The sequence below is a fragment of the Scomber japonicus genome, chromosome 21, assembly GCF_027409825.1.
Source record: "Scomber japonicus isolate fScoJap1 chromosome 21, fScoJap1.pri, whole genome shotgun sequence".
Classification (NCBI taxonomy): Eukaryota; Metazoa; Chordata; class Actinopteri; order Scombriformes; family Scombridae; genus Scomber; species Scomber japonicus.
The window spans coordinates 22,427,569-22,454,629 of NC_070598.1; the positions used below are offsets into that span (position 1 = coordinate 22,427,569).

The 27,061-nt window shown below is 39.0% G+C and overlaps 1 protein-coding gene across 1 annotated transcript in view; it reads right to left on the bottom strand.

Moving 5' to 3' along the window:
* Nucleotides 1-4,053: 4,053 nt before the first annotated feature.
* zcchc2 (zinc finger, CCHC domain containing 2) overlaps nt 4,054-27,061 on the bottom strand; it is a 30,958-nt gene continuing 7,950 nt past the window's right edge. The window contains exons 4-14 of the mRNA XM_053342212.1: nt 23,292-23,363; nt 21,335-21,435; nt 18,851-18,954; nt 15,774-15,836; nt 14,325-14,385; nt 13,925-14,048; nt 12,167-12,234; nt 11,902-11,975; nt 10,818-10,934; nt 8,445-10,058; nt 4,054-6,415 (exon numbers count right to left, since the gene is read on the bottom strand). Of these exons, the coding sequence (XP_053198187.1) occupies nt 6,354-6,415; nt 8,445-10,058; nt 10,818-10,934; nt 11,902-11,975; nt 12,167-12,234; nt 13,925-14,048; nt 14,325-14,385; nt 15,774-15,836; nt 18,851-18,954; nt 21,335-21,435; nt 23,292-23,363 (2,460 nt within the window). The 3' untranslated portion in view covers nt 4,054-6,353. The remainder of the gene's footprint in view (nt 6,416-8,444; nt 10,059-10,817; nt 10,935-11,901; nt 11,976-12,166; nt 12,235-13,924; nt 14,049-14,324; nt 14,386-15,773; nt 15,837-18,850; nt 18,955-21,334; nt 21,436-23,291; nt 23,364-27,061) is intronic.

Consider the following 27,061-nt stretch of genomic DNA (forward strand, 5'->3'; position numbering starts at 1 on the left):
CCGTGTTTGTTTGCCTATTTTCGGGTAGTTTTTTGCTGGCAATATGGCGAGTTGTGCTGTTGATTGTACCAATCGACCGACAAAGGATTCTGTGTTGCAGTTTTTTCGGTGAGTAAACCGTAGTACTATTTTACTAATAGACTGTATAACATATATTTTACCTGGATTTTGGCACTGTATAATGACTTTATGACAGATGACCAGAGCAGCTAATGTTAGCTGCTGTTGCGGTGTGTTTTGTGTTCTCAGAGTCCGTTTAATGCGGGATATTATATAGAATATACATAATGTTTTGTATTATCTTTCATTTAATATTATTATTATCTTTCATTTAATAATACTTATATAGAGTGTCAAGAGTAACTTAAATGAATAAATTAATAGCCTAATTAATGCCACACTGCAAAAAGCAAGCTTGTAATTCAGAGAATGTGTGATCTGTGTTGTATTGGTGATACTGATTTCAGAAATCGTTAATCATGTTCATAATCAAAATAAATAAATACAACATATATTTCTTATCATATTCATTGTTGGTATTATTATTAAAGGTGAACTGTGTAACTTTGTTATTTAGGAACTTTTTATCAAGCAAAGCCCTTTTTTATTACTCCATATCCTCAAATAGCTCTGAGTATCATAAAGGTTTGTGACCTCTGATCTATAAGTTGCTGAGCATCTATATGTGTCATTTTAAAGTTTCCCTCTAGGTGATCCGGACAGGCTGGACAAGTGGGTCGTCAGCATGAGGAGACAGAACTGGACCCTGCTCTCCAGCCCCAATCCTCCTCTGTGCTTTCAATAAAATCTGTATTGAGGGTGAACTCAGCGTCTGCCTGCCACCTGTTGTCATAGATACTCTGAAATGTTCTTTTTTCTGACTTACTTAAAACTAGATGTATAACATGCATCTCAAACCTTATTAAAACCAGTTAATCATGTGGAGAGATTTCTCATGTAAGTAGATAATTATCTACATATTAGAGTTCTACCCTTAGTAAAGGTAAGACATAGACATATGATTTAGCACATTTGAAAAAATAAAAAAAATGTACTGGTAAAGACTTTCTAAGGTTCCATAGACACCCTGGAAAGCTCAGAAAACAGAAACACTGTCATGAGAATTTTTACATTTTTTAGTAAAACTTGACTAAAAACTTTAATGCTTAATATTTGTGTTTAAGTTGATATTACTTTTAACTGACTACGACATTTTTAACATTTTCAATAAGTGTAGAAGACAAAAGGAGTGCAATTATGAAAATAATTTATTTGAACATGGAGGTACTCTTTAAATGAACAAACAATGAACAAACAAAACAATCAGTATATATAATAAATAATAATAAGCTTTTAAAATAAAATAAAAAAATAGGGTCAGTGTTTGGCTCAGTTGGTGGAGCGCCCACCCCATGTGAGGCTGTAGTCCTTGCTGCGGGCGGCCCGGGCGTGGAAGCTGGCCGGGGCCTGGTCTGGGCAACCAGCAGAGGCTGGATGGGGCCTGGGTGCCTGGCCGGGGCCTGGGCTGGGGCCTGGGTGCCTGGCCGGGGCCTGCTCTGGGGCGGCTTTCTTTTCCATTTTCTAAATATAAAGAAAGACAAACATCTTGTAACCAGTGGTGTACAAAGTATTGAAATGCATTACTTCAGTAAAAGTAGCCTACTAATACCACACTGTGAAAATACTCCACTACAAAGACCTGCATTCAAAACCTCACTTTTGTGAAAGTGTTAACATTAAGTTTTATCTGCAAAATGCAATTAAGTATAAAAGTAAAAACAGTCTTTGTGCAGTAAATGGTCCCTCTCTGTTTTACTGTTATAGAATGTTTGTGGATTGATATCACTGATGAATCACTGCATATGATGCATTTTATTACTGAGGCTGTTTAAGTTTAGCACAATTTAACAATTAAATATACTATTGAGTCGATTTATCTATATGATCCCTGTCATGTGAGAACCCTGTATCTCACTTCTTTTAAAAAAATATTTAAGTGTATAAAATGCTTAACAAACTTTCTTTACATTATTCTACATAGTCATTTCACAGAGTAGTAACGTTTAACCCTCAGATCCTGTTGCCACATTTTATGGACCATCAGATTTTTCATTTGGCTGTGATCATGCTATAATGTTCATAGGTTGCAGAGAGGTGGCTTTAGCAAGGTACATCATGCTCCTAAAAGATCTCCTGTCTGCGTCATGGTCTGCACCTTATTATTCTCTGTTTATCGCGGCTCCCGGGGTAGCTAAAGCTACTCGCGCTGCCCCCAGGGGACTCAACGCCCCCGGAGCCGCAACTGGGGCGCGCTGGGGGGGTCGAGCTGAGGGATTTCATCGGGCTGATGATACTGGAAGTGATGTTGTCTCTGATTTTCACCAGATTTAAAATATTATCAAAATTTGCCGTAAAAAAAACTGTAAAACGAGAACCAGTCCCAGAAGCTCCAGCTCCAACAAAAAAATATATTGTAATACCTATTTTAACTTTATCATGGTGTGTGTTTGCAAACAACAGGAGGACGTTAGTCATTTTTAATAGGATCTGAGGGTTAAGATGAGTTTTGGTCCCCAGCGGACTTATTTAACTTTATCTCGTATGTAGTATAATCTCAATACAACATTATTTCAAGTGCTGCAGCGTTATATTTGTTTTATAAGGAACTTAACGTTACCTGCGGTCGAGTCGGTGGCTGTCAGGTCGCTGTCTGGAGGCTGGACTGCCGTGTAGCTGCTGCCAGTAGCTGCTTGTTAGCCTAGCCTTAGCTGGTAGCCTCAGGCTAGCTCAGTTCGGTGCGGTTAATACGAGTTCAGTGGGCGGGATCTCGGCCGGCTGACCCCGGCTGACCCGTAGAGTTACTGCCTCTCCTCCAAATATGGAAACTACACGCCCACTAAAATCCAAGATGGCGCAGTCCACATGCCCATAGTAGAGTCACAAAACACACTCCCCCAAACCAATGGGTGACGTCACGGGTGCTACGTCCATTCTTTTTACAGTCTATGCCACAAACCAATGGGTGACGTCAATCATTTCTTTAATACAGTCTATGCATTTAACCCATTAATAATTCATAATTTTCATAATAATTTTAATAAAATCTACATTATTTTGACCATTTATTCAACTAGTAACCCAAATGTATAAATGTATTCTAATGTGTGAAGGAGCAGTTCACATAAATAATAAATTAAAAACTGTTGAGAAAACACACATGGCTACATTTACCTTTTTATATTTATTGCTTTTAATTACAGGGAAAAAAAACAGATCAACAATTTGCATAAAATCCAAATTTCCGCTCTAGAAATATATTTGACCTTTCCAGTACATAGATATCAAAGAGTACAGTAAACATTACAACTGAGGGTGGCAGCAGAGTGACCCCTTGCAAATGTACAGTACAGCATTTTTTATTTATTTATTTTTCTATTTTTCTCAAACCGTCAAAAAAGGTCAACAAAACTACACTCGGGTTGTTCGGTGCGTCCTCAGTTATCTACACGCGACTTCCCCTCTTTATCCACTACAGTCTGACTGGTCCACATCATCAATCGTTGCCGCTGCTCGTGATCGCCGGATCTTCTCGACCCGCTTTCAAGTCTCGCATGAAAAAGGAAGAACTTTTCAGAAGGTGGGGAGGTGGGGGGGGGGTGAAGAAACAGTTTGAGACATAAAATAATGTTCAAATTCAAAACTGGAGACCGTCAGAAACAAAGTGTGTATGCATAGAGTTTCACTGAAGCTTCCAAAAAAGCCCCTGAACGCAACCAGAGAGCATCACATACTTACACACACAGAGACACACACACACACACACACACACCTGATGAGGAAAAAAAACAAGTGGCCAAAAATAATGCTAAGGAAGCATAAATGACATCCAGTATGATCACATTAATTACATAAATTATGAGAAACTAGAACTTTCAAACACATGAGAGCATCACTGAGACAAATTGGCTGCTGTACTGCCAGAAAAAAAAACTGATGGCTTAAAGAAAGGAAGTACTTTTTTTTTGGGGGGGTGGGTGGGTGGGGGGGGGGGGTGGTAATCTTATAGATCCTTGTTACACTCAACTCAAAGTGCTACATTATGTTCAACGTTAGTGTCACTTCTCACAGCTTTTTTATATGAGAACTATTAGAGCCTCACGTTATCACACGCTGCCTCCAATCAGTGTCTTCAAGCCTTAGTGTTCATACTGTATCTATGTCAGATGAACTGTCAAGTTGTCCATCAGATTAATTCTATAAATTAAAAAAAAAGCAGCTTTAACAATCAGAACGACAGATAATTCAGATGTGTTCATTCTCCTCACATTCTGCTGATTTTTTTAGAGGCTGATAATGGAACCAGCTGTGAACAATTAGGTGGATTTCTCTGACACACAGCTGTCAGATAAAATCAACTCTGCATAACATCAATATAACAACGGGACAGGACAGGCAAGTAGTGCTTTGATTCTATAGAAATGTCTTGCCAGTCTGTGTACATCAAATAGTGACAAGCTGGATGCACCTTCAGCACAACTCAATCTCATACAGTGATAGAAGCAAAGGATGACAATTGGCCTACATTAAAACATAAAAAAACAACACCTTAAGTCTAAAGGAGTCTCTCCAACACTGTTAACGGTTAATATTTTTCGAGGCCTCAGTATGCTTCACAAAAAGTTCAATTTTGTTCTGAAAAGTCACAACTTGACGCAAGAATTGAGCAGGTTTGAAGAGGAGTGACAGCAGTGATAGCTCTTCTTTCATTTCCTGCACAACCTCAGTCAGAGAGAGAGATTAACAACATAAAAATCACTGTTCAGTTGTTCGGAAAACCAATAAAAACTTTGTATGAACTAGTACCTACAAAGTATAGTGAACCCTCACCTCCTTCACATAGTGACTGGTCAGTGTGTGCAGAGGTGTAACAGTAAGCAGGGTAGAAAGAGTGCAGCTCTGGTGATATTACTATTCATCTGCATTGAGACTATCAAGATGCAGAACAGACAGAAGACATGGGGAAAGCAGTAGGAAGACGCTACAGTGACAATTTAGCCTTTTCAACAATGTGACCTTGTTCATTTGAAGCACACTAAGGCCTTTAGATACTTTCCAGTCGTGGCTAAAAACATGATGTCATGTTTTTCAGGTTATCAAAGCTTTTGTAGTGTCCTCCAATGTGCTCAATAAATGTAGTAAGTACATTTCTGGCCCAATAGTGGCCTTACAGAAATGGCCATGGATAAAGTTTGGGGGAAAGTAGTACTGCTAGTTGTAGTTGTAGTAGTGGAGCTATCGTCTGGAACAGATGTGATGATCTGACACTCAAGTGGGCTGAGGAAATGTATTTCTACAGTATCTGCAGTTTAATTTAGAAACACTAAGAAGTCTCACTCGCTCTAAAAAAACATTAGCCATAAAAAGCCGTTTCACACCGAAACACTCGAGTATACTAAAACAGTCAAAACTCTGTTATCTCTGATCGGTTTTGCTCCTTTGTGTTGATTTTGCAGATGAAAACGACTGAATCCTTACATGTAGTGTGATGCTGAGGACTGTTTTAGTGCACTCGTGGTCCTGCTTCGCTATAGTGCACATCACCGAGTTGAACAGCTTTTTAAAAACAGAGAAAAAAAAACGTGAAAAATGACAAAGCAGCAATTACCATCCAACATAACACATCAAGTGGCAAAAAAATGGATTAAATCCATATACTTTTGATACAGTCAGATTCCTTAAATGAGAAGAAGAGGTGTACATTCAAAAAAAAACAACCTTACAGCAAGATTGAAAACTGAACAAACATAAAAATCCATTTCGCTTACATTTTTGATTCTCCTTTAAATCTTTGAAAACTGCTGTACAATTCTCTGACAATAAAATCCTAGATGAACAGTAATAATGAGGAAAAAAAACATAAATACGCTGTTTTAGAAATAAGTGTATAAGAACTTTTTTTTTTTTAGTTGAGACTAGTCTCCGCTTTAAAACAAATCCTCAAAAAAAATCTCTGATCTTCCTAATAATTAAGTAATAAGTTAATCGTTTCCAACCCTCAGTGCAAAAATATGGAAAAAAAAACCAAAAACTAACTGAAAGGGAAAGGACCGTGAGTCACGTGGACTGTTCGTGTGCGCGAGACAGTGAAGTCATCTCCACGGCAACAAGATCTTCTCAGGCACGATTACTTAGGCTTTTGTCCGCTGAGCCCTTGGCAGGTCACTCTTTCTTTGAGAATGTTTTTTTTGTCGTTGAATGTCGTTTTTCCTGAAGTACACAGAAGCGTCACTTGCACTGCTCATGTGCAGTGTCTAGGAAGAGGAACCTTCATCTGTTCTTCTTCTTCGTCTTCTTCAGTCAGCGTTATCAAGTGCTTCTGAAATGTGGGAGGCTGCGTACTTTAACCGGAAGCCACCTGCAATGAGAACACAGAACATGAGCACAACGACAGGTTATCCCATCAGTGGATATCATAATCATTATCATTATTATTATTATTCTTATTAATATCATTATTAAAGGTCAGTCAGGACTGTGAATATCATCTGTGTTTGTCTGACATGGAGTGACACCAATCTTAAGTGTTTTTCTTGATGTATATTTTCACATTTTTGCTCAACATTTTTAAAAGAAGTGCTGAAGAGTTTTAGCTTTTTCCTACTGATACTGATTTTTGGAGTCAGTTTTACCTTCACTTCAGTTCTCTGCTTTTTGTATCTGCAGGAGGGAAAGTTAACCTCATCAATGACTCTTGACTCATCTGACTCGACCCAACTGGTCGAGTCAGATGGTCGCCCACCTAGAGTCTGGTTCTGCCTGAGGTTTCTTCCCGTTAAAGGGGAGTTCTTCCTTGCCGCTGTCACCAAGTGCTGCTCATTGGGAAATGATGGGTCTTTTTAAGATTGATTGTTTACACACACACACACACACACACACACACACACACACACACACACACACACACACACACACACACACACACACACACACACACACACACACACACACTAACACTAACACTAACATTCCACTATTATTCCGAATTTGATAATGGTCATGCAAACAGCATATTCCGCATTAAGCCTCAGAATGAATGTAGCATTTTCCTATTAAAACATGTGGGTTATGATATTTTTCATTCTTCATTCTTTGGACATGTGTCTCAATGAACTACTGGACCTACTGCATGTGTCTACACAATATATGAATATGAATGTCAATGATAAATATCAGGCAGCAGCTCACTAATATTCTTCACCTTGCTTGTCTACTTCACTGCCTGTTGTCATCTTGTGATTCCTGTCCAGTGGAGCAGAGGGAAACCCTGAAACCCCTCTGCATGTAAACAGGAGTATTAGTGGAAGATTCATTTTCATTAACCATGTAAACAGCTTTGTAGGAATATAGTCTTTTTTTGGAATAAGGGCAAAAACAGGAATATTTATAATAATAATAATGATAATGTGTTTTCAAGTGTAATGTGTTCTTCTGAAATTGTCTCATTTCGGCTGTTTGACTGGCCTCACAACGTTTGGTTATTATTTTAACTGCCTGTAGGAGCCGACACTGACAGATGTACATCTTCAGGGTCTGTATTCATAAACATAATGAGAATACTCTGAAGTATTATTGTAGTATATTGTAGTATTTCTCCTCCCTCTCCATCTTTCCACCATCTTTCCTCTGCGTAAAAAACTCCTTAAGCCAAACAGTTTTTTTACTTTGGGAGCTCTCTTAAGGGCAAAGATTTCACCAGGATCTAGTCTTAACTGTAAGGGAATATTCTTGGTAAACGTCACAATTATAAGAATTTTCTTAGAATTACATCACTTGAAGCAACTCTTTAAAATAGGCTTCATGAATACAGCCTCAGGTCTAAACAGCTGCTACAATCACTTTCATTTCCTCTAACTGGAGCAGAAGAAAAGAGTCTAATTGCAATCTTGCAGACTTACTAATATCCCCCTCCTCCCCCTCCCACTGTTGTTACCCCAACCATCTCTCAAGCCAACACCTAACCAAGTGGGTGTGTCATATCGTCATGAGTACTGTGCATCTGCAGATCGACCTAGTTGGAGCAGGCTGGGAGGTTTGGATCCACTCTGACAGCAGCTAAACAGCGGCCTCTTGTGGACAACCTGCAGCCTGTTAACCATGAGCTAGTGATCTCAGGTGTTTTCAGTTTGTGGATACGTTCTTTAAGTCTACTTCTTCCTAAAACAGAGGGGTACACACACCAGGTTTTTAGTTTGGTCTTATTCTACCATATCAACACTTGCATTTTTAAGCCTCTTACTTCTGTTATTTGCTACAATATGAATCCACCAGGGCTGAAATATATTTGGTGAGAGTTGACCCTAACTTGTCATATTCTGAGCCGAATGTTGGACTTTCTGCTGGTGGCTGTGAGGCGGTAAAGACCAGCGTGTGTGTGTAGCTGTTACCTTGCTGTGTGGAGTCTATGGAGGGTTGGTTGCAGTCCTGAGCGTAGTGTCCGCTCACTCCGCAGTTATAACAGGACACGTTCCCGTTCTTCTTATTGACTCCGCCGCCCCCCAGCGTGGCGGAGGGCAGCATCCCCAGAGGATTCGGGTACACGTGCTGGTAGACGCGCTGGCAGAATGTCGCCGCCGGTGCCATCTGCTGCTGGAGGTTGTAGTTTGCTGCCGCCGCGGCCACCACCGCTGCCGCCTGGGTGCCCAGCATGTGTGACGGCACGTCTCCGTGGCTGTGAGGGTGAGTGTGGAGGGGGCCGTAAGGGGGCGGGTGGCCGGGAGGCGGGGCGGTGGGGAAGAAGGGTGGGAGGGTGGCGGCGCCGTTGGCCTGATGAGGAGGTTGGGCCGGGGTGAGGTAGCTGCTGCTGCACAGGCTCGTGAGCTGGAAGAGGGGCTGCTGAACACTGAACACCTGGCGCGGCGCTGCTGCCATCTGGTGGGTAGGGAAGAACAGGGGCGCCTGGCAACCGCTGACGCTGTTGCTGCTGCCGCCTCGACCGCCGCAGTTGTTGTGACAGCCGCAGGTCCCGCAGCCAATCGGTTGTTGCGGCTGCGGTTGTGGTGGCGGCGGTGTCGGCTGCTGGGGAGCCACCTGTTGCTGCTGGGTTTGCTGAAGAGTAATGGGGTTGCCGGGGGCGACAGGAGCATTTCCACAGGAAGCGCTGCTGTTGCTGTAGGATATACAGTCGCTATGTGCCGTGCTGTGAGTAAGCGCTGGGCTGGGGCTGGGGGCAGGTCCAGGGGTGTGTGTGGGCACAGCTGGAGGAACAGCTGCTTGTAAGTGCCCGGGGTTTGGAGCTATTCCAGTGACTGTAGGTGCTCCTACAGTGGGCATGACAGAGGTGGGGATGGGGGGCATGTTGTAGGGAGAAGGCAGGCCAGAAGGTAACGTTAAACCCGGGTGCTTGGCGTGTGAAGGCTCCCCCAGCGGCAGAGAGGAAGCCAGGCCTGAGCTGACGCTGGCTGGGTCTTGGCAGGGCAGAGACGGCTGAGGAGCAGAGGAGAAGGATGTGGGGCCAGGAGACAAGATGCTGATGGCTCTTATAGGGGCTTGGTGAGGAGCCTGCGGGGCGGCGGGAGTCGAACCACTTCCTGATACTCCATCGGGGCCGCCTTGGCTGTGAGATAAAACTGTTTTGAACCTCTGAACCAGAGGCTGGACAGCGGGGCTCCCTGAGGGGTGAAGCCCGATAGCTGCAATGCCAAAAGTCGAGAGCATGTCCCTTTTCTCGGGGTCTCCCACCATTCCGGGGCCAATCACGGGTGGAGGCACTAGGGGCATCTGCATCATCAGTGGCCCAGAAGAAGGCTTCCCATCAGGGACGATAGGAAGCGGAGGGTCGGCGGCCCCGTTGAGCACATAGGGCAGAGAAGGCATGAAGGAGAGAGGGGGGAAGTCCTTGCTGGTCTCTGGGCAGGAGTACTCCATGTGGGCCTGGTGGTTGTTGGGAGACAGAGGATGGACAGAGGAGACCTCCCCCATCACAGCTGGAGCAGTCTGGTGGGTGAAGAACATGTCGGGGCCCGGGCCTTTGCTGGAGTCATCAGAATGGCTGTCAGTATCTGTGAGAAGTGATGTGAGAAGAGTCAGTCAGCATTCCTCCAACATGTTTTGTGACAGAGATGAAACATACATATCATCAATACTGAGATACAAACAGAATCTGACTGATTGATGTTAGTTTTAACATATAAATGTGTTTTAAATGTCTCATTTGTGTAAAATCTACTCCAGGCTGCAATAACTTCACTCTGGCTGAGTCATATCTGAAGAGAGAAACAGCTGACTGGACAGCTAAACTCAATTTTTGGTAAATTGATATATGTAATAAACTGAGGTCAGCAGCTTAATGCAATCATGATGGAGTAAATATCTATGTGAACCCCTGCTCCTTAGTAGATCTCTCAGTAACAATCTCAGCTGCTGATTAGTGGTTCTGACAAAGATACATTTAATATCTATAAAATCATTTAAAAATGTTACTTTCTTAAAATGAAAACAGGTTCAAATGGAAGAAAAGAAAGTTAAAAGAACACATTTTAGTTGTAGATACTGTGTATTTACTTTCCCTTTACTTCAGATTGAAGACAGGCTGCTTTGTGTTTACATTTTTGACGTATTATGTAGGAAATGTAAATGATTTTTTGGCAGTCACTCAGTCTAACAAGACTTCAAATGAAGCTATTACAAACTTTGTATGTTTTATACAGTTTTGCAGCCAGCATCTGTCTCACTTCAGTCTAGCTGCTGCTCTCTGTCTGTATGAAGAATACAAGAAAACATGAAGCCAAACCCCAGACTGTACGTACAGTATATTTTACCTTTGTTGTTGTCGTCTTCGCTGTCCAGGCTCTCTGGTCCTCTGTGTTGGGGGCTGGATGGAGAACTGTAGCTCTCTGACGATGTTTCACCAAACGTATCAGGGCCAGAACCTCCATCTGCAACAACATGTGTGTTAGTGTTGTTACATGTTATTACAAATCCAACCTGACAGGAAAGCATATGTTTAAAGTATGTGTTGTTTAAATAAAGCTGGACTACTGGTGTGCATGTGCTACTCATCATTGTCACTAAAAAGACAGATCTCTTAAACTCAGTTTATTCAACAAACAGAATGAGCTTTAGAATAAATATGGAGAAAACATTGTTATAAGGTGTGGATTTGAGACGGTAAAGTCAAACAATATGTTTATTCTATGACTTTCTGTGAAAGACGTTTTTGATTTGAGAAGCAAAAGCACACGTAGATAAGATTAGGAACTTTATGAAGCACTAAAATATATCTAGAGGAAAGATTTTCTTATGTTGATAAACACAATTAAAAATGGAAATGATACACTATATATATCGTACAATCATGAATATAAACAAACCAAAAAAAGGCATATTTAGTTATTTATTAACATAAAGTAGATGAGATAGAACAGGAATGTCAAACTCATTTTAGTTCAGGGGCCACATACAGCCCCAGTAAAACCATTATATAATAACCTATAAATAATATATAATACAGATAATAAATATACATATTAAAACTTTACTGTGATAAACCAGCTAGGGATACGTTGATAAAAGATACTGATAACATGTGTCCTTTCTATCTGAATCACATTGAGAGTCAATGATCAGGACTGTGTCTGAAATTGCTCCCTTATTCACTTATTCATCACTCATTGTGAGATTGTTATCAAGAAGTATTGAACATGCCATGAACACTACTCTTTCCATTCTACTGTGGAATGTTTGAGTGTCTCTATATGCAGTGGTTATATTTACACACTCAAATCAAATGTAGAGCACTGTATAGTAAACAGGAAGTGATTTAGGACACAGTCACTGACTTCTATAAGGGGAGACAGTTTCATGTCAGCATCATCCTGGAAAGCGGTGACTTCAGACACTTACCTTTCCTCTGAGGGGGCAGAGCAGCTACCAAACCACCATTAGTCACATAGGCTGCCTTCACCTTCCCCTTATCTCTGAAAAAGGAGGAGAGACATGGAAACAAGCAGACATAGTGATGTCAACTAACAGGACATACGATGAATTTTAAAACATTTCTATTGCTTGTGACATTTGTGTGAGCTCAGCATGACCTCAGTCTTCATACTAGAGCTGCTGGCTGCAGTGTGACAGAGCATCACCCTGAGAGTGAGACCAGCTGACCTACCTGTCTGTGGGCAGCACCCTGCTCTTGGTTTTAGTGACTGGGTGTCCTCTCTTCTCACTGTCCTGGTGCTGTGAAGAGGACCAAACGCTTTTACAACATTCACAAGCATTTACAACTCTTTATTTTATCATACAAGTGGCTGATAGAGGGATTTTTAGCATTAATGAGTCACTACACAGTTATAAAACTATTAAAAGGAGCATACATGTGTCAGTAAGTTCTGTAAAATATACTAGAAGAGAACTTTTCTTTGTAATAGTACTAAACTATACAAAGTTACTGACATTTGGAACAACAAACAAATGTGGAATAACTGTCCAGCGGCACACAGAGGCATCTGCTGTGTTAAGCCTCTATTGTGACAGGGAAGAGAGTGTGTGTGTGTGTGCGTGTGTGTGTGAAGAGAGGGTGGGGGGGCAGAGGATATGCGTCGTCAGCAGAGTGTCTCTCACTCACACACACATACACATGTAGTCTTGACCTATATCAGTGAGATTAGCTGTGAGTACTCCCGTTCACGTGGCAGCGTGTAACAGATCCAATCAAACACACACACACACACACACACACACACACACACACACACACACACACACACACACACACGCACACTCACACGCACACACACACACCTTTGTGTAACTATGGCCCTGTAATCATTAACCCGGTGTTCATGGAAATGTCCTGAACTGTAAACTGTGGTGGTGCTTTACAGTTGAGTTAATCATTAGACTGACGCTGCTGCTGTTACATGTGACTACAGACTAACACAGCCTGACCCAGCAGAGCCTTTCACCATGGAAACCACCAGAACCTAAAAGCTAAAAATACATTCAGCTAGTTTTCTTTTTTAAAATCAACATTTCTATTTGTAAAAATTCAGCAGTTTCTAATCTCTGACGTGTGTTGTCATCCTGCTGGTGTGTGTGTGTGTGTGTGTGTGTGTGTGTGTGTGTGTGTGTGTGTGTGTGTGTGTGTGTGTGTGTGTGTGTGTGTGTGTGTGTCATTCCGAACAGAACACTTACAGGAAACATCATGACCCACTGATTCTTTTATCAGTCATTTTTCCACCAAAGAACTGATTATATCCCCCTTTAAATACACTTAACCCTAAACCACACAAGTAAATGTGCTACACCCAAAAGCATTGCATCATTTAAGTAATGTGCAATCATTATTTTCCAGCTGAGTTTAATACTATTATTACTATTACACAAAGTGATTTGAAAAGTCTTAGCCAGAAGACAGTTAGTATATATCCATATACTTTTATGCATGTGTATTTTGGGGTAATTAATGCTAAATCTACACATTATGAAATTGAGTAATTTGGAAACAGTGTTCAGTTGTTTCATATTATTTTTTAAATTAAAGGCTGTAGCAGTTTTCTTGTTATTAAATGTTATAAGATGCCCTGTGCACAGTGTTTATGTGTCATTTCAGTGCAATAATAGCTGCGGCACAAAATCACATTAAAAATAATGATTCATTTCCTCATAGAAATGAATGATGGAGCTTTTTTTGTAACAAAGCTATTTTTATTAGTGGCTTTTACAGTAGTTTCATTCTATAAATAATATGCATATGGTTGTTTAGTTGAGTTTCATAGGATTTCCACTAGCTGCAGCTTTCCTGTGGTTAATCTTCCTGGGGTTCGACCACATGCATAAAATTGCACCACACATAATCAAGAAGGTTGTGTGTTATGTTACCAACTCCTTCAATCATGTGAGTTGCTGGCTGAGGCTCTGCTCTCACCTGTTCGGCCTCCTGGCTGCTCCTCAGCGTGCAGCCCTTCTTCCTCCTCTCCGCCGGACCGTTGAGCTCGGCAGCATGGCCCCCCCTCCGGATGTCCCCCTGGGGGCCTTTGGCACTAGAGAGACTGGCAGAGAGGAGAGGAAGTGTTAGTCAGATTGTAGAAAAAGGCTGTCAGAGTTTTTAGTGAATGGACATGAAAACAACGACAACAACAACAAAATAAGTGTGAGTTTATGACAGCACGAAAAGATGTTTAAAGTCCTCTTCAATCAGCTGTTTTCTATTCTGTCTTTCATTTTGCTGCAGCCTTCTCTTACATTCATGCTGGAGATGAAAATATTTCACACACACACACACACACACACACACACACACACACACACACACACAGTCTACTCACCCTGGACATGGACTCTTGGTCCCATGCTTCTTCTTGTGTCCCTGAACATACGACTCTAAATCTGAAAGCACATCAACAGAACATGCATACATGAGTTAGATGCTGGATGTACATCACATATCACTGTCCTGTAGTCAAATGATGTTTGAGATGCTGTGATAAAGAAAATGATCTGATCATATAAGCATCACCCCTCCTATGAGCTGCTGTACTCTGCTTCTATATGAAATCCTCTGATAATAAAGTAACGTAGGTTACAGCAGCAGTTCAGGTGAGATACTAATTTCAGAGTTGGAGGATTCTCTTGTGTTTCAGCCTCTCTGCAGGCAGAGGTCAGAGCTCTCAGAATAGGACACACTGTTGCAAACAGTTCAATGGGCCACAGCACCCAAAGAAGCTGCTGAAGATACTGCAGCACACCAGTGACTTCACTTATATATTAAGGTACAAAAGAGTAAAAACACACAAAGACAAACACATAAATTGGATATGAATCACGTGCAGCTCTGCCCTGTAACAGTAATAAAGAAAGAATGCTTTGACATGAAGCTACATGCTAAAAACACATCTTATTTAAGCAAAGTGCTCCATGATGGGAGGTGGTCATGTGACAGTCACAAAGATAGCCTACAAACATGATAACAAAAGATGCAAAAAACATAATGCTGTTTTGTCTTTTTTCTGGCAAATGAACTAGACTAAAGTGTACAACAACATATGAACAACAGTGTGTGTGTGTGTGTGTGGGAGGTGGAACGGAAATAATTATTTACACAATGTTATGACATCATAACATTGTGTAAACTGGCAGCCATGATGATGACCACTCGTACATTTCCTTCATACATAAGAGAAAACTGATGACTGCCACAAATGATCTTAAATCACTCATACGTGCACTTTAAGAACAAATCTGTTCATATGAGTGTTTTGTATCATGCATGAAGACAAACCTGCCCATTTCACACTGTATTATCTCAGTTTAATCTGACTTGAAACTTGACTCTAACTCAGTTGACTGGGAAACTACTTATAACAAATCTCCTCACTTAAAGGTTAGCAAAGGATTTTATATTGTCTTGTTTTAGCCTTAGTAAAATATCTAACTCTACAAATGATAGTAACAATAATGAATATAACATTAATACTCACAGGATCTTTTAACATTAACATGTACATATGAGTTAGGCTGAGGCTGTCATCACTACACAGTCCAGCACATGACCAGGCAAATATAGCTATGAAATATGAGGATTTGAAACACACTCAGCCTTTTCCAAACGACCTCCAAAAATAAACACAAGTTAGCTTTTCATGTTTACTGTGTGGCCAAAGCTACGGCCTGCTGCTCCGCTTAGTCTCGCTTTGTCTGAGTGCTCAGTTAGAGCCTCGTCCACTGATTCTACATGTGGGGAAATGACCTGTAGAATAAATATCACTTGTTCCCACCTTCCTCCTGACTGGAGGCATCAGAGCAGTCTCCTTGGTAGGCCTTTCCCAGCTGGCAGTTGCCTGTAAGAGACAAACATCAGCTCAGTCAAAGTTGTTGTTGTAGATTTATTACAGCCCAGGTTTCCCATTATGGCACAAAGATCCAGAACAGTCCGGTAATACTAACCAGTGTGTGGATAAATACTGAAGGAAGTGTGTATTAAGATGCTGGAGTTTGAAGGTTTACAAGAGCAGAATGTTCCAGTATCAGTCACATATCTAATAAATACATCAAAGGCTGTGTTCTGTGTAAAGACATAATAAAATAATCTGACTAAATGAGATGAAGTTGAACTTTGTACCTTGTAGTTTTAAATACCTCAGTAATAACTCTAATCTAACAGTTAACATGTAGTATAAAGTAGGAATTAGACTTGTCACTATAACTACTTTTGTTTAACAATATATTGTTTCAGGAATTATCGCGATAAACAATATTATATTAAAGCCAACCTGACTATGATCTGGTATCATGGTTATCAGCTCGGTGTTCAACTAAGATGCAGGAACGCTGGTGACCGCTGATATTTGCCTGTACAATGCCAGTCATAAAACCTACTGTGTTGGACGATATATTGTCTCAGAAATAATCGCGATAAACTATATTATTGTCATTTATAGATAATTTTATACCACTGATATAATGAAAATATGGGGGTGGGAATGGAGAGTGGGTGCTACACAGACTGTCATTATGGTTGGGGACAGAGTTATTTACCTTTAATTCTTCTGCAGTCTCCACTCAGGACGTACACAGTGAGGAATGGAGGACACTAGTTGCTTAGCCAATGTGACATGAATAGACTCTTAGCTGCTAATGTGAAGTGTGGCAATACTATGATGATCAAGGTCATGTCCATGTATCATATGATATGTCCATATATAGATATGATGATGTTGATAATTATGTTATTGTACGCTAAGTCAATAATTATTGTGAAAGGCCTCGTAGCATGATATTGGATTCTTGGCCAATATCTGATATCTGATATTTTCCATCTCATGTTGGCAGATTGCAGATGTCGATACTGATATATGAACATACTTATTTCCCACTTAACTATAATTAAGAGAGACGATATATGACTGAAGAATGTAGGGAGACTGTAGTAGAGTTTTCTATGCATCTATTAAATAGAGAAGATTAATGTGTAAGATTTAATGTATGTGACATATATGGTCATATGTCACACACCCCGTCTTCTATAATGTGGATAAAATAAGTTACGATAATCTTAATTGTTTAATTTAACGATGTGTGAGCTGACGTTATCGAGTATGTCCTTTATTTTGCAAAAAACAAAAACAGCTTAGAGCCACTCAGTTACAACAACTGATCTACAAGCCATCACGGACCAGCTGTTTATTCACTGTATAAAGATATGATGTATCAGGATAGGCATCATTATTAAGATGTGAGATTTTGGTCATTATTGCCTTAGCCTCTCTCTGCTTCAGCAGCTGCCTGACAGACATGCTGCTTCTTCCCAGTAGATAACCAACCAGGGCTCAGTGCTAGAGTTGGATCCACAAGGAGAAACAGGGTTAGCTGGCAGGCTAAAGGAGCATTAACCACAGTGTGGCCTCCACTAGCCCCATAGCTAGCCCCGGCCCTCTGTGTAGATCCAACCTGGGGCACTGACCCCTGATTTGTTATTCAGGTTAAAGTAGGAAGAAGCAGCAGATCTGTCAGGCAGTTAGTCGAACAGTCAACGGTGTAGGAGAAGGCGACGAATCAGCCTGTCATATCAGAAGAAGTGCCCATATTTAGTTTGAAAGCTTTTTATCAGGTGATACAGATGACGTGCTGATATTATCGTATAAAGTGAATATTTTTTCTCTGGATCAGTTTGCTCTCGTACAATTAAGACCCTCCAGTTCAGACAAGAACACATGCCAATAACAGTCCAACCATACATACCAACTACAGGTGTAAAAAACATCACTTTCTATTTACAGTGTACAGTTTAATATCCTTGACACAAAAAGAGCAACTGGATGTCATTATTCTTTACTCCATCACTGCCTTGAAGCACAATGATCAGGATTTTCTGGCCTTGATCCCAATCTGAGTCATTTAATATTGGAGATCTGTCAACATGGTGTCCACTCTGATACTCATATTTACATATCAGCTGAGACGTGTAATGCCTTCTGAATCAAGCAAATATTTCTCACATGTTACTTGATCCACATACTGAAGGTCTTGATATTAAACTATTACGCTGATCAGTTTAAAATGATTGATATGAATATAAGTTATACTCCTGAAATTGATGTGAAATGTTCTACTACAGAAGACGTCTCACTCTGTTTGAGTTATTAGAACCACAATAACACAGAGTCAGCTTTCGACGGAACAGAAAAGTTAGAGTGGAGCTTCTTCCAACATAAATGATCTTTGTTGGATCTTGGACAGAGTACACAACCCCAACAACAGTTCAGCTGAATTTTGGCCTGCCACCAAATTCCTCACAGAGTTAACAGTAATAACACAGTTGCTATGATCCTCCCCTTTTGACTTTAGTCACTTTAACCAGTGAAAGAGATGAAATATTTGTACACTGCTACTATTTGCCAATAAAAGCAAAGTCGGAATTTAGCAAATCTGTGTATTTTGCCAACCAGGACGTCAGAGTTTAGAGTCACCGTCCTCATATCTGGACCTCTGCCACACCTGCTCTGACGTGGACTTGAATTTTATGTCTTAACAGCTACAGACAGGTAGAAAGACACCTATCAACAACAATTCAGATCATCAACTATTTAATAATAGGAAATATCTGAATCTGAACTAATAAAAGAAGATCTGTCCTGGAGGAACAGGTAGAGAATATAAGAAATACAGCATACAAGTGAGGAGGTCATATCACTGAGATTTCAACAGAATACAACACATTGAATAGTTCCCAATCCAAGGGATGACTTTGAACGCACCGTGTTCAAAAGGAGACATGCTTGACTGTTGAAACATACTACATATGAAAAAAAAAGCCTTATGTTGGAGACCATGTGGAGCTTCATGTGATACTTACATCTGCAGCAGGTGGGTTTGGTGGAGTAACTGGAGTCACAATTGAAGAAGCTGCAGACCTTTCTGGTCTGTCTGAATACTGGAGGGGCCGACAGGAACCTTTCCCTACAGAGAGAAGGAGAGGGGAAATGTGATTGTTTTTCTGTAACGATCACACTTCAGGCAGCAGAATGAGAACAGCAGCTTCACTTCATTTTTTTTAACTCTCTAAATGTCTTGAAAACACAATGGAACAGTTCCATCCACACATTGTCTTTGTCTTGTATCAAATTCCTATGCCTAATCACTTAGATGACCTGTGGTCCATTTCCACTGCAGGAACTTAAGGGAACTCAGGAACTAAACCAGGGACTAAAATCAGTTCCTGGTGATAAAATATTTCCTGATTCAGTGGTAGAACTTTCCAAAAGTTTAGGAACTCTATGCAGGGTAGACTGTCACTGATGGGTTAAGCACAAGCACCATGGCTACCGCTTCATTTATATTACAAGGAGGAACTCTAGTGTCGAAGCTAAACAAAAATCATAGGTGTTAATGAGCTTAAAGCAGGAGGGAATGAGAGAGGGAGGGAGAGAGAGAGAGCAGCAGAACATGAAGAGCAGAGCTACGCAGAGAACAAAGAGAAATAAAACTTTATTTTCTGATGCTGCTGACGTTCTAACATATTAAGAAAAAGCATCAAAACACTAGGGGGAAGGTTGAAATACAGGCCATCACCAACAACAGAAAACTAACAACAGGATGACATTGTTTGCTTGTGCGTAGGAACAATGGCTTTAACATGCTGCTGTTTTTTTAATCCACAGTGGGTCTAATTAAAATGACTATCCACACAGGAACAGACAGGAAGACACTTCCCTGTTTAGTTCCTGAGATTAGTTCATCCTGTGTCATGGTTCTTCAACATTTAGGTCTACAATGGGCGTTTATTTTTAAACTATTTAAATAAATAATATACAGTTCTATTTAAAGTCCAACTAAAAGAGAGTATTTGAGCAGTGTAGAGTTACAAAAGTGATTTAAATCAAATCCTTTGCATTTGATTGGACTTTAAAAAAGTGGGCGGGTCATAGAGTTGAGTGTGCTATGGAGCTGCAGAGACTCTACACTCACCTTCCTCACCTGTTGTTAGATCAGAATATCTAAAACTCTGATAAACAAGCACACATCTCTTCTCTGTCTCTCCATATGACTATTTTAACTACTGCCATCCACAAACTATGAAATGTGGTTTTATATGACTGATGTGGTTACTGTGGCAACTCGCCCAAAGTCACATGTGATTGGATGAACTTTTGTAAACACCCCTGAGTGCAGGATGAGTCATCAAACATGTGAAACCATTTTACAAGAAGAGAAAGAGAAAACACAGATTTTGATGTAAACATACTCTGATTTCTTTATATATATCTGTCTTATAACAACAGATAAATGAACAGTTAAAACTTTGTCTGTATATCTTTTACATGCATTTGTTGCTGCGTATCTACGGAGACGAGAATCCAATCAGAATCACGTTAAAATCAGTGAAAAAACGCAGCTGAACATGTTTATTTCTCCTCATTTTTTGGAGTGTTTTGCTTTCAATCACCACAAAACAACACAACACTGGCCCTGAGCATCTTACCATACGACTGCGATGTAATTAAACTGATACAATATCAAAAGCCCTCCCCTGATACCAATTAAATCTCAGCTAACAAAAAAAAAAAGTCAGACCTGCAAGATGACAATGCAGCTGAGCTCTAAACAACATCATTACTGGCTGATAGGTTTCGTTTTTCCAGTTTCACTGCATGAAATGAAACTGACTGGGTTTTTAGGAAAGGGTGTAGTTAGCTTCATCATATCATATCTCTCATCAAGCATTCCTGACACGACATATTCTGCTCTCGTTCAGTGATTATCAAAAACTTTTGACAACTCTGCTGTTCACATTCTGCTGACAGCTCCGAGCAGCCTGAAATCACAGCGTCCAGTCCTCGTCTAAATAAACACGGTCAGGAAAGAGAGAGAGAGCGAGGGACAGAGAGAGAGAGAGAGAGAGAGAGGGTATATACGAATGTGATCCAATTTTATTTCACACAGGAAATGACCCCGGTGCAGAGGGTTTCTAGGGTAAGAGGAGACAGATGTTGACCTCTTATCCTCAAAGAAGTCAGAGAAACAACCGCAGTCACAGTCAGGACTGCTGCGGTTTGTCTTCACGTTGCAATTTCTACATGTGATCTTAAATAGAATGAAAGACACAGGAGGGACCGAGTGGAGACGGAGCCATCATGCTTTGCTTGAAGGGACTGAGATCTGATTTGCTTATGAAAATGTCAAACATTTGCATTACTGACTGAATCACTAAAGGATATAAACAGGGATGATTCCACTTCTTCATCAATATTTTACCTTAAGTGCAAAGCTCAGCCAGTGAGTGCTTTTAAAACATTAATATATCCACATGATTGTATAGAGTTGGTTAAATGTGGTGTACCTGAGGTTCTTCTCCACCTCTCTGCTCTCATACTGGTCCCCTTGGTTCAGAAGTCTCAGGATGCCCTTTTCGAAAGACTCAGTGCACTGATCCTTAGGAAGCTGCAGAGAGAAAGGAGGGAATTAGAAAGAGGAGGGAAACAATGAAGAAACACAAAGCCGTCACCACCTGTTAAAACACCTGTAGAGGCTGAAATACTGTGTAAATGTGTGTGTCTAATAATTAAAAATGGTCTAACTTTATTATTCTTTAATATTATTTTTTAAATTCAATTTATTATTAATTTTGAATCTTTCATTTGTTCTTTTAATGACTTTAAGGCAAATCATTATTTCATGCTGCACTCTCATATTTTATGCTCTATTTTAGTCTAGCCTTTTGTTTTCTTTCTCTCTCTATTTTTCTATACTTTTTCTTATTATAATTGGTTTTCTTTTTAAATTGTATGTTTTAATGTATCCAATTTTTACTGTTTAATCATCCCCCTGATATTTTGTTTTTATATAAAGTACATTGAGATGCCTCTATGTATGAAATGTGCTATATAAATAAAGCTGTGTGTATTTGATAAACTTTATTTATAAATAAAGTTTATCATTATTATTATTATTATTATTATTATTACTGTTATACGTCATCATCACAAATATAATACATTACTAACATTAAAATTGTCCTGTTCCCACTTTTAGATGAATGTCCATATAGGAATGATTCATTTAGCTGTGATATATAAGCAGCTGTTAAGCAGCTGTTGAGCAGCTGTCTGACGCTGTGTTTTCACTACATCACAGCCTGATGTGGACACAGACACCAACGCCATCCTTCCACAGAATAGACTTAAATAGACAAATGTGGGCGTGGTAGTGTGATGTTTACTGAGAGAAGGCTGATTCTGATTATAGAATAGAATAGAATAGTCTTTATTGTCATTGCACAGGACAAGGAAATTCTGTTGGAGCAGTCCTCCAGCTGCCTCATAAATATAAAAATTTTAAAGAAAACAATTAACAATTTAAGAAACATTTATACATTAGGGCACAATCAACAATAATTAAAACGTGTGCAAAAAGTCCAAGTCCATCGATTCAATAAGACACACAGAGGTAAAAACTAAATTGTCCTGTGTGCACATGTCAAGTAAAAACATTTCTACATGTTGGTCTAATATAATAAACTCATGTTTTATGTCTTTTAATTTATTTTATTTGTATTTTATATGTGATTTTATGCCTCATGTGAGCTGTTATGTCTTTTATTTATTCTTCTGTACAGCACTTTGGTCCACTGTGGTTGTTTTAAAGTGCTTAACAAATAAAGTTAGATTGGATTAATATCAAATTCAAATAAGCTTTATTGGCACGACAGATCAGAAATCTATATTTCCAAAGCAGTACAGAAGATTACCAACATTGACAGATGACCACAAACACACAATATGCAAATATCAACAAACACATCAAATACAAATACAAGCATTTTATTCTTATTAAATACCAACCAACATACCAATATCAATATTGAGCTGGATTTCAAACCAACAGTAGTCTGGCTTTCGGTGCAACTGCTTCATAATTACAAATTCAGATTGTAAAATAAACAACTGAAGCCACCTGTGTGTAGCTGGTTTTAGAACAGAATAGAAAAGCACTACATGTATATGACTCCACTGTGGAAAAAACAATGTAAAAGTATTCTGCATTTTAAATCAGCTCTGCTATTTCTATTTTCAATCATTCCACATGATTTATGTGTGAGTAAGGCAGTGACTCTGTGTACAACAACAGGTGTATCACCTCTCATAACTCTGACCTGAAATGAACTGGCTGAGCTCACAATCAACACTATTATCTCTTTTCATTCAACCCACTTTGTAAATAATCATTTAGATAATAATCATTATAATAACATAGTTTGGAAGAGTTTTAACATTGAAGTTAGAGTGATAAAAAGTTACCTTAAGCAGGAAGTTCTCCAGTTCTAGATGAGTTTTGGTCACACTGCTAGAAGAAGAGTCTGACCACTTCACCTGAAACACAATGAGGGGACATTCTCCATCAGTGACAGAGATCCTATGACTGACAACATCACAATAAGACTACACAACAAACAACACATCTAAACAGATTTCTTTATTTCAGTGAACTAATTCCTCTTCTATTTTATAAATTCCTCCAGTCTAACAACATAATAACACAAACATAACAAGTGCATTTAGGAAAGATAAGATGTGATAAGACACACGTGTTGATTCTCAGCCCTGTCCATCAATCTGCAGATATGACATTAGTGACGCCCTTTAGAACACACAAGTTACTCAATAGCACAAACATTCTTACTGAAATACTTTCTGTATGTGTGAAAGTAAAGTAATAATATTAATAAGTCTTTTTTATTCTATTTTATTTTGATCTTTTTAAATTTTTGTTCTACAATTTTTATTTTCCATTTCGTCTTTTTTTGCCAACCTAGTTTCATTTTCAATCTATTATTTCATTTTTACTTCTGTTTTTTCTTTTAACATAGTTTTTTACTATACCATTTAATAAAATTTTCTTTCTTTATTTTATTTTTCTTATTTATTTTCTTATTTTAATCATTCCTATTTTCTCTCGCATGCATTGGTCTCATTTTATTCTTTTCTTTTTAATATATTTTAACCTAGTTTGTTACTCTTTTACTCAACGTTTTCTCTTATTCTCTAGTATCTTTATTTATTTTATCTTATTTTAATTTATTTCATTTAAAAAAAAAACATTTTTATCATTCGGATATACTCTCGTGTGCATTGGTCTCAATTTTACCTTTTCTTTTAATCCATTTTGAATAATTACTGATTTAAATTTTTTATTTTCTCCTATTTTATATGATTTATTTAAATTAACATTTGTATCATTATTTTCTCTAACATACAATAGTCTCTATTTATTCTTTTTACTTTGGTCTTTGTTCTTTTGTTTTTGTTCCTTTTCTTTATGTTGTCACCTGTTCTGTCTTACTATCAACTGTGAAGCACTTTGAACTACATTAACCTGTATGGAATCTGTTATATAAATTAAAGTTTGATTGATTGATTGATTGATTGATATGTCTTCATACAAAACAAGATTATAAAAAGACTACATTCTACATAAAAGAGCCAGAACAAAATCAGATGTGTGAAATCATCAACTATTAAAGGTTACAATGAGATGTAGTTTATTTTGTCTGCATGAGCTCATCAGTTCCTCATGACTGTGAGTAAGTGTTTAAGCCTCAGGATATAGAAACAGTACAACTACATCAATCAGGATTGGCTGATATTCATTTACAAATGACTTCATTAGTGTTCATTAAGTTTCCTACACACAAAAAATGAATAAAATCAAATCAGGATGATAAATGAGGTCAGACTCTATTTTCACTGTCTGGTCCAATACGGCTGACCACTCTCTGCACCACACTGCTGTCTATGCCAGTTTTTCTTAATATTCCTGCTCTGAATGACAACGGCCTTTAAAACGCACAGCTTTTAGATGCACTCAAGTTTTAAATGTCCTGTGTGTCAGAATCAGATGAATGAACAGTTCTATGCTGCCACAAACCAGCTCATTCAGTTTGGTATCACAAAAACAGACTATGACTCAACATGCTGTGGGGACACATTACTGTCTGCACACCAGATCAATGTATACAGACATGTGACATTATCCAGATACTTACTTACTAATCTAATCTTTTAACCCAACTCGACTGTTGTTGCTCATTTTTATGTAAAATTTCAAGTGACTTTAATGGCCACACAAACAGAGTTGTTAGACTTTTAGAAATAAGACTTTGGTACACACTAACAACTACTACTAATTATAAAAGAAAATATGACTTTTAGTTTAAGATGACAAAACTCCTGATAAAACACCATTACTTTTGGAATTAGAAAGTAGATGTAGACTTGTGAAGATATTATCAATAATCTTAAGAAAAAAAGACTTGAACTAACATTACTCCACAGCTAACATTAGCTATCAAACTATTTTACCTTAACTCCTCAGCTAACATTAGCTACCAAACTATTTTACCTCATCTGCTCAGCTAAACTTAGCTACCAACCTATTTTACCTAATCTCCTCAGCTAACCTTAGCTACCAAACTATTTCACCTGAACTCCTCAGCTAATGTACTCTACCGAACCATTTTATTTGAACTCCTCAGCTAACATTAGCTACCAAACTATTTTACCTGAACTCCTCAGCTAACATTAGCTACCAAACTATTTTACCTTATTTCTTCAGGTAACATTAGCTACCAACCTATTTTACCTAATCTCCTCAGCTAACCTTAGCTACCAAACTATTTCACCTGAACTCCTCAGCTAACATTAGCTACCAAACTATTTTACCTTAACTCCTCGGCTAATGTAATCTACCAAACCATTTTATTTGAACTCCACAGCTAACATTAGCTACCAAACTATTTTACCTTAACTTTTCAGCTAACATTAGCTACCAAAGAGCTGCTCTCCTTGGACAAGATTTTATACAACATTTTAAAAGCCCCATAGTGTACACTTGGCAAAAGACTACACACTAAAATATGAATATTAGATCAAGATGATAAAACACCATTACTTTTAGAATTAGAAGTTAGATATAGACTTAAGAACACAATAGCAATAATTTTAAGTTAGAAAAATTGAGTAAGACTTAAATTAACTAACTGTGCTGTAGACAATTTTTTGTTAAGAAATCCAACACTTTGGACTCAATTATGTAATTAATTGACACAAACATGACACAGATAGCAACAATAGGAAACAGCAGCCCGTGATGCTACTCCAATGCCCATACTGATAATCACTATTCATATCTGTAGATATAGGATATGCATTACATTACATGGTCAAAATGAAACCAGCTCACGGGGGGATGCGTTAATACATGTGTGAATATGTGTGTGTATTTGTGGTTTGGTCCAGTACAAACAGATGGAGAGTGAGAGTGGCTCACTGTAGTGAGTGCTGTTGGCTCGACTGTCAAAGCATGGTCGAGCCAACAGTGACTGTTCGTCTCTGCTCTCCATCTGTCTTTCTGAATTTCCTTTTTTTTCCTCCTTTTTTTAAAAATGAGCGCTACATTAGTGCCATTTGTGAATATGTGTTTGGAAAATATTCATTATGGAGTGTACAAGAGAGAGGCATCGTTTGTAATGAGCTATTACCAGCTTGGCACTTGACTGACTGACCGGGGGAGGGAGGAAGGGAGAGGAAATGAATACAAATGTGTCCGAGAGAGTGATGGGAATCTTTGGGAATGTCACGATTTGATTCCAATTCCTTTGGTGCCTGACTTTGTTCAGAATCAATTCTCAATTCAAAATCAATTCTCTATTGAATGAATAGAAAAGGAGGACCTATTTTCATTCTCTTGCTCTAATATACTGTCCGCCAAACCATTCACACATAACTGTCAGATAAGATAAATTGTCTGCAGCCTTTTTATTTTGAAAAGTGAACTGCATTAATAAATCAATGAATTCATTTGAAAACATCTTACAGTCTTCTGCCTGTATGAGATATAATAACAAACTGAGTGGGAGGCAGGCTGCTCCACTGTGTTAGTAACGCCATGTCTCTAGCAGGCTCTCTGCTGGGAAAGGACGACATGCTGAGTGGGCACAGGTCTGAGTTCTTTTCTTCACCACAGAGTTGGTTTAAGTTTTTTAATGCTGCAGTGCGTGTTGGTCAGCCGG